General features: G+C 34.0%; 1 protein-coding gene across 1 annotated transcript; it reads left to right on the plus strand.

Annotated features, from left to right (window-relative positions):
• Nucleotides 1-87: 87 nt before the first annotated feature.
• Nucleotides 88-5991, plus strand: LOC132173757 (beta-glucosidase 17-like; the record flags this gene model as incomplete). Its single annotated transcript, XM_059585356.1, has 9 exons — nucleotides 88-162; nucleotides 261-336; nucleotides 434-511; nucleotides 1301-1388; nucleotides 1488-1743; nucleotides 2429-2544; nucleotides 2637-2856; nucleotides 5059-5168; nucleotides 5562-5991. Coding segments are annotated over 9 exons (1449 nt in total), but the record flags the coding sequence as incomplete, so codon positions are not given.
• Nucleotides 5992-9396: the final 3405 nt, after the last annotated feature.

The raw sequence follows: 9396 nt of genomic DNA on the forward strand, positions 1-9396 counted from the left end.
GTTCATAAGCCATATATTCTAACAAGTTTGGAATTCTTAACATTTCCTAATTATTATTCAATTTTTTTGACACATTTACTTGGTGGCTTGGCAGAAAAAATTGCGGATAGTCCTGATGCTAAAAATGCAGATGTAGCCTGTGACTTTTATCATCGATATAAGGTAGAATGCGTGTTCCTCTCTCTCTCTCTCTCTCTCTCTCTCTATATATATATATATATATATTTCTTTTTTCTTTTGATAATCGAAATATTCAACAGGAGGACGTACAACTGTTGAAAACGATTGGAGTTGACTCATTCAAATTTTCTATCTCATGGAGCAGAGTATTACCAAGTAAGATCATGGCTTAATATATGATTAATCATCTAAGATGAGTGGCATTAATATAAAAATTCATTGTAATTCTCTAATAGCTCCAATTATGTTACAGAGGGCAAAGTAAGCGGGGGAGTGAACTCACAAGGTGTCAAATTCTACAATGACCTCATCAACGAGCTCTTGTCCAATGGTCAAATTCCTTTTTTTTTTTTCAACTGTATATTTTTTATTTTTAATTCTATACATGTCAATTTCTTCGAAAAATGTTATTTCTATAATAATAATAGTAATTAAGGTAATCATATCCGTCTTCCCACTTAATTGCACATCTGTTCCTATTAAAAATGGAAAATATACCATACATAAGTCAGTCACCTAGGATATATTTGATGATTGTTTTGAAAATTTCTTTTAGTGTTTTCTAATTTAAATTGTATGTCAATGATATATATATATATATATATATATATATTTTTAAAAAGAGGGGTTTTGAAAACATAAAAGTATTTTTAAAATCTTGAGGTAATTACATTTTCCCCCCCATCAACTACAAGTCTACAACGCATTGCCACTTTGCCCCCATGAATTGACAACCCTATGCTCGACCCCATCAAACTACCATTTTGTGAAACCCCCCTTCCGTAAGTCAAAGGGAACTCAGACAGTCAACCGGTCACTTTGCCCCATGAATTACAACGTATTGTCACTTTGCCCCTATGAACTACAACACAATATCACTTTGACCGTCTGAGTTAACGCCTTTGACTGACGGAAGGGGGTTTTAGGCATAAAATGGTAGTTTGATGGGGTCAGGCAATAGGGTTGTCAGTTCATGAGAGCAAAGTGACAATGCATTGTAGTTAGTGGGAGGAAAAGGTAATTACCCGTAAAATCTTTGCTTTAAACAAACTAGAACAAGCATAAAAGTGTTTTGTAATCTATACATGCATGTCCTTATGAAATTTCATATTGTGGGTAGGTATCAAGCCCTTAGTGTTTCTCATGCACAATGATCCTCCTCAAGCACTTGAAGATGAATATGATGGACCTTTAAGTACCAACTTTGTGTGAGTGAACATTTCAACAAAAAAACATACACTCCAATGTTCAAATAAATAATTTTTCCAAATCAATAAATGTGATTGTCCTGTTTGATGAATATATAGGAATGATTTTCAAGATTATGCGGATTTTTGCTTCAAAACTTTTGGTGATCGAGTCAAATTATGGGCTACAATGAACGAACCAATTTCAATAAGCATCAACGGGTACAGCACTTCTACTTTTCCACCTGGAAGATGTTCGAGTTACGTCCCGAATTGCACCGCCGCCGGTAACTCCGCTACTGAACCTTACATTGTCGGCCATAACTTGCTTCTTGCTCATGGCGCCGCTGTCAAAGTATACAAGGACAAGTACCAGGTTTGTAGAGAAAAAAGATGAAAAAGAAAGCAAACTAGAAAGATGATGATAATGCTCCTTGTTAATTATTTCGTTCAACAAAAAATTAAGCAAATAGTCATAAATTAATTTAATCATTTAATTGATATTTTAACATTGTCCCTCACGTGAGGGCTCAAACTCTCTCTTAATAAGTAAAGTCTAACATTCCTAATGGGGAGCTCAATCAGCTGTAAACCACGCATCATGAAGCGGAGGTCACTAGTTCGAATCTACCCTCCCTCTTCCCTTATATGGACATGTCAAAAAAAAAAAAAAAAAAAAAAATTAAGTAAAGTCTATCACAAGAAATATTTAATTTAAATGAGGGTGAATGATAGAGACAAGTTTCAAACAGAGAATTATGGCTCTGACACCATGTAACCGTTTTTAAAAATAAAATATAAATAGGGAAACAGGAGAAGTAATAGGAGAAAAGGATGAGAACATTTTGGGTCGTTTGGTGTTAGATATCAACATCCACCGCGATCTTGGCTCTAATACTATGTGACAATTTTTTTTTTTTTTTGGTAAAATGAAAGAGCCATGGCCTCTACTAGCCTCCCTAAGTTTGTCACTCATAGTAAGCTTAGGGGCTAAATATTAAAATAAATATGAATATTAAATATTGGACCTCTTGTGATTAAATTAATATGAATGTGTGCAGCCATATCAAAAGGGAAAAATTGGGGTCACAACATATAGCACTTGGATGGAGCCAAAATACAACACATCTTCTAGCCGCGAGGCCACCTCTAGATATATTGACTTTGTGTTTGGATGGTGAGTGTTGTAAGATACATTCTTTAAAAAAAAACCTTTTTTAATAATTAAAAAAAAATGATATTAACTACTTTATCCTACAATATTGGTAGGTTCGTCCATCCGGTTATATTTGGTGACTATCCCGAGAGAATAAAGTCTGTATTGGGGAATCGACTACCAAAATTCACTGAAGCTCAATCCAAGTTGGTAAAAGGGTCCCTTGATTTTCTTGGTATAAGCTATTATTCCGCAGGTTATGCAGAAAACCTTGCCTCAGCAAACGGTGTCAACGTCACTTTTTGGACTGATGTGCATGCCAAAACCACTAGTGTAAGCACACACATAAACTCTCTCTCCCTTTAGTATCAGTATTAGGATTCTCTTCATTTCATGTTCATATTACATTTTACACGGTCATATTCAACAAAATAAAATATTAACTAAAGAGTTGATCTTTTCAATTTTACTAGAAATTGAGAGGATCCTATTCCTTCCCTCGGTGGACATTTTTATATTTTGTGTGTTATGTTGCAAATATATGTCATTTTACTAAACCAATATGGTGTAATTAAATGGTTTTGCAGACGGGGTTCATCCAACCGGAGGGATTACGAAAGCTTCTTCTATACATAAAAGAAAAATACAACAATCCCGTTGTATACATAACGGAGAATGGTATAACAATTTCTCTATTGATATTTATTTACCTATTTTATTTTTTAGGGAAGACTTAACTCGTGCAATCTACAACTCAATTTGTTATGTTTTTTACGTTTATCAATTTAATTCATGTGCCCTACCAAATTGGGTGGTAGATCTAAGATTGGGGATGGTAAGAGTAATTTTTTTCTTATTTTTATGTGCATTAGTATTGCTAATACTATTTTTGTTTTTTGAGAAATGTGTTGGTAATAGAATTTATTTTACTCTTTTTTTTTGTAGGAATCGGTGATCCAGATCTTAAAGATATCACAAAGGATAGTGGGAGGATCAAATATTATTACTTGAATTTATTATCTCTTTCAAAATCTATCAAGTGAGTGTTTGTCACTAAGTATAGAATAGGACAAAAAAAAAAAAAAAAAAAAAGTTAGTGTTTGTAATTAAATATCATCCGCGGGCTAAAAAAACATAGAAGACAATTTTAAATAAAAAAAAAATTTTGGACAGAAATTTCATACAAACAAGATGGTAAGAGTTTCTATAATTTGTCTTCTAAAAAGGGACATTTGTCTTTTAAACATGTGAGAAGCACATGCTTTATTATTAATACTACTAAAAAACCTTGTTAGAAGTACATACTATATAAAATACAAGTGCCTCTCACATATTAAGAAATGGAAAATGCTAGGTGTTCTTCTGGTCGTCAGTAAATATTATTTTCTAAAATAGCAAAAAAGAAAGTAAGAATAAGAGGACACGGTTATGTTTAAAAAATTATAAATAAAATATAAAGCAACAAAATAAAGAACCATTTTTTCTAGAGTTTTTTATTTTTTATTTTTATACCTAAGTTTATAAAATTATGTTTTTTTATATTTTTACTAAACAAGACACATGTCAACTTTTTATTGAATATGACTTGGTATCAACAGAAGGTTGAATGAAAATCTATTTAATTATAGTTCTAACCTTATTAAATAAATTGATAATTTTTAAACCTTAAAAAAGCGATTTGACAAAGGTTCATTAGTGAATAAACCAGTAGAGCATTTTTTCATCTCAATTTTGATTGTGGATATTAACAGTTAAATTTTGTGCAGGGAGGGTGCAAACGTGAAGGCACACTATTCATGGTCATTTCTTGACAGCTTTGAATGGGACACTAGTTACTTCCTTAAAAATGGCATCACTTTTGTGGATTTTAAGGACAATTTGAAAAGACACCTCAAGGATTCTAGCTACTGGTTCAAGAAATTCCTCTTAAAATAAGCTGTAAAAGGACATGTCTCCTTAAATAAGATGTAACTCTCAAAAAGTGAAATAAATAATAGATATCACTTTCTTTTATATGTTGTACTTGTGTAAACTAATAAATAATATCAAATCATAAAATGTTTTCAAACAAATGTTTGTAACATATATTACAACACATCCCAGATATGCACATAACAGGATCACAAGGGTCTCCAACCATCCATACAGCTCTTGATCAAATATTCCTCATAAGGAAAGTATTGCAGGCAATGAATGCCTTGCACTCCAAGAAGACATATGCACCATATGGCAAATATTAACTTTATTATTTTATGTTATTCATCTGTATTTAGGTTACTCAGTGTGTATATATAAGACAATGTATATTGTACTTGTATTTTTTTAAGACTTTTGAATAAAACATCACAAAATTTTTCATTGTATCAAAGCAATTCTAGGCCAATGCCAAGTTTTTTGATCCTTGTACAAGCTTAGTTATTTTCATCCTTTCAATGGCCGCAGCAAAGTCCTCTTTTTTTATCCCACCAAACACCATCCAAAATGCTTTCCTCAATTAAACTTGATTCTGATAATTATACTTGTTGGGTGACGCAGATACATCCTATACTGTGCACCCATGACATGATGGATATTGTTGACGGTTCAGAACCGCGCCCTTTAAAAAAGATCATAGATGTTGAAGGCAAGGAAATTCCTAATCCAGAGTAGCTTAACTGGAACAAAAAGGACTAATACTTCCTAAGTATCATCACCACATCTCTCTCAAAGAAGGTCTTTGACCCTGGCTTTGATACAATTTTTTGGATTGGGCCTTTGACCATCTCATCTAAAAAGTAATTGGTGTTTAGTGAAGGAAGCCAAAGCCTTTTATGGCATTCAAAATCGCACCCCGCAAGGCATGTTCTAAGGGCCTTTCACGTGAGCAGAGTGGCATTGTTGCACCTCAACACTATGAATTCTCAATTGTCCAAAGGCAAAGCTTTCCTCAATCACAAATTTTTACAGAGAAGCTTTTCATCACCAAGACTTGGCAATGGATTCTCAACACCTATACCATATTTTCAGCAATATAATTGTGGTCCCTCATAGTACAACAGAGGCCCTCCTCTAGGCCACTCTCCTTTCACCAATCAACAGTATAGTCGTGGGTCTGCTTTACACAACCAGGGGAATCAATCTCTCAACAGGCAATATAACCAAGGTCCTCTGCAGCAAGCTAGTAATTTCCTTCATGGCTCAAGAGCATCATGCCAGATTTGTGGTAGGACTAACCACTTGGCCATTGATTGCTATCATCAGATGAATTATGCCTTTCAAGGAAAGAATCCACCCACACAACTAGCAGCTATGGTTGCTCACACCAACTTTACCAATGAAGAACAACAATGGCTGACAGACAGTAGAGCTAATGCTCCCATTACCAATCAGTTAGAGAACCTGCAGATTCAACAACCCTTCCAACAGACAGAGAAGGTGGCAATAGGCAAAGGGACTGGTCTCCAAATTGAAACACTGGCTGAACTCTAAGCTTATGTCAATCTTGTTTTCATACAAAAATTTTGCCTTGATAATTTTTGTTACTTCATTGTAACTTCATCTCATTATTATATCAAGGGCATCCTAACCCATGCAATACTCTTGGAGGAGAAGAATTAAAATGGCTTGGATCCACTGCGGCTAGGAAGGAATCTTCTCAAAGGGACGAAGACTTTTATAACTTTGATAGGAATAAGGACCAACTCTTTAGTGTGCTATTTTAGAATAGGCCATCCATCTTTGGATATTGTTAACCGTGTTGTTAAGGGCAAATCTCTCCCTGTTTCCATCTTTGATTTAATAAAACATCTGGTTGTGTCAACTATCAATTAGGCAAGAGCAAAAAGCAGACATTTCATGCTTCTACTCATGTCTTTCTAGTCTCTTCACCCTTTAGAATTAATCCACATAGACATTTGGACTTCACCAGTGCAATCAATCAGTGGCTATAAATATTATGTTATCTTTGTTGATGATTGTTCAAGATTCACTTGGATTTATCCATTGCATAATAAATTTGAAGTGTTTGAGAATTTTGTTAAGTTAAAACTCTTAAACACAATATCTACATAGGAACAAGAGAACACCAGGAGAACCACAAAAGGAACCGTAGCATTTTTCTTAAGGGATATATGTCGTCCTTGAGGGGTAGCTCAATTGGCTGGGGAGCACGCCTCAGGAAGCGGAGGTTACTAGTTCAAATCCTCCTCCCCCTTCTGTGGACATGTAAAAAAATAAAATTAAAAAAAAAAAAGGAAATATATGTCACTTTTTTAGAGGCGGGTTTTAGAAGTTCCTACAACCTAGATTGTAGAAATTTTTTTCATTTTTTAATGGAAAGATAGAGACAACTATTGTGGTCCACAGTAATGGACTTTTATTTAATCACTCCTCAAAGTTCAAAAGTTATCAATTTTATCTGTCAAACTTTATAAATATGTACCAAGATTGATATATTAATGAGATAACAAGTAAGAACTAGTACCAAAAGAAACAAAAATGCAAAAACAAAAATTATAAAATTGCAGCATAGACACTTTTAACAAACTAAAATCATTAAGTATAGAATCTGAATTGATCGATCTTCTCAATAACAAACCAACATCCACCGCGATCTTAGCTTTGATATTATGTGACAATTTTTTGTTTTTGTAAAATGAAAAAATCATGGCCTTTACCTGCCCCCCTCAGGTTTGACACTAATAGTAAGCTTAGGGCCTAAATATTAGAATAAATACGAATATGAGATATTGGGCCTCTTGTGATTAAATTAATATGAATGTGTGCAACGATATCAAAAGGGGAAAATTCGGGTCGCAGCATATGGCCCTTGGGTTGAGCCAAAATACGAGACATCATAGATGGACTTTTTGTTTGGATGACCATTTTTTTGACGTGTCTACAGTAGCTCCTTTTTTTTGGGGGGGGGGGATGGGTGGCAAAGATTATATATGGACTATAAAATAAACACTACTTTGTCTTGCTATATTTGCTGGGAACAAGTCCTTCTTGGATGCAATTTAAATCAGCACCAGAATTAATCAATGCAACAACATCAAGGGTAAAATCTGGGGAAACAATAATATGCATTTTAGAATACCATTTGGGAGGAATTACTTTGTTAATAAGATTGACAATATTAGCATCTTCAGGATCAAGCATGGGTTTATTTTTTAAACCTGCAATATCTTTCCTGATGTTACAAATCTCATGTTGCAAATCCAAGACTGTAACTACTTTGGGTTTTTGTTTTGCAACTTTTTCAAATGTTTTCTCAAGAGAGATTTTAGTAGTGTCTTGTTCTTTAGTCAGAACAGAACAAGTACTAGTACTGGCAGAAAATTGGGACTGAAGAAACCTTTCCTCAAATTGTAAATTAGGAGGAGTGGGTTTTGGATAAAAATTCTTTGTAAGATTGAAAGGTCTGGATCCGTCATAGATCCTTTGGAGTTTTGGCTCCAAGTCAATCTTGCCAAAGTTTTCTTCAAGAATTTTAATATTAGAATCAGTGGAATCATGAGAAGTTTCAGAATCAGATGAGGAAACTTTTTTAATACCAAAATTCTGACCAGAAGTACTGGTACGAGAAGTTTTTAACTCAGTTAATTCAAAAAGTAGTTTGTTAACTTTCTCAAGGTTCATTTGAGAAGTAGTTTTCAAACCAGAAGATTTCTTTAAATCAGGAAGAGAAATCAGAGGTTTTTCAATTTTAGAACGAGTGGAGGAAATTTTTAAATCAGTAGAAGGAGAAGGCATTTTCTCTTCAATCCGATCTAATTGTTGTCCTATGATATGAAGAGAATGACTAACAAAATTATTTTGCTCGATAATTTTCCTATCGTTATTAATAGGATCCTTATCATGGGTTTTGAAAGGGGAACATTTAACAACAATTTTGTTGACATCAAGAAAAGTATTTTCAAGAGGAGGATGAGAAGATCTGACAACAGATTTATCATCTTTGACAAAATACTTTTTGACAACATTCAAAACATTATCGACAGGGAAATGTTTTTGAAGATAATCAAAAAATAAAATATGTTTTTGGGACTTAATCATCATCTGGGTCCATTTGACCTTAATGAGATTTCGTTCCTTTTCAGAATATTTGGCACGGTAAGCATGCCGTAAATCACGATTTTCAGAAGAATTAAAATCTTTGTGCTAAGCTGGCCAATCAATGATAGAAAGAAATCTTTAATTGGAGCAGTAAGAACATTACAATGATGATGAGGAGCAGTGGGAAGAGGAGCATTAAAATCAGAAGCAGAAGGAGAAACAAATCCACCTTTGTCATCCGTTGGAGGATGATTTCTAGTAGAGTAAAAAGCAGAAGAAACTTGGGAATCGGTAGAAATTCCTTTGAGTTTCAAATCAGGGCTAGCAGCAGGATAAAGAGGAGGAGGAGCGTTAAGAGACTCATCCACATCTTTATCACGACGTCGGAGTCCTTCTGTGGTGGTAGAACCAGCAAAAGAATTCCTTCGTTCGTTAATCAAAAGGAGTCTTTCGATTTTGCTTGAAAGTCCTAAATCAGAAAAATTGATTTTAACAGATCCATCCATGTATTGTTGGATGTAATCAAGATTAGAGGCATCATTTACTACTCGAGAAGGTTTTGCAACACCTTCCAAAAGCCACTCGTTGGGGAGGTCAATCTCATCCCAGTGAATCATTTTTGAAGTTTTAATATTAGCATTCTGAGTAGAACTTTGAATTAACAAAGTAGATTCACCTGGATTCTTGATCACAGCTTGTGGATCTAGATTTGTCTTCATCAATTTATAATAAATATGGTAGATGATAGCAAGAGGTCTACTACCTTCTTCCATATTATAACAAGAAGTAAGAATATTCAGCGTTAAAGCTTTAAGAATATGAATATCATCCAAAGCA

The sequence above is a fragment of the Corylus avellana genome, chromosome ca1 (genome assembly GCF_901000735.1).
Source record: "Corylus avellana chromosome ca1, CavTom2PMs-1.0".
Lineage (NCBI taxonomy): Eukaryota > Viridiplantae > Streptophyta > Magnoliopsida > Fagales > Betulaceae > Corylus > Corylus avellana.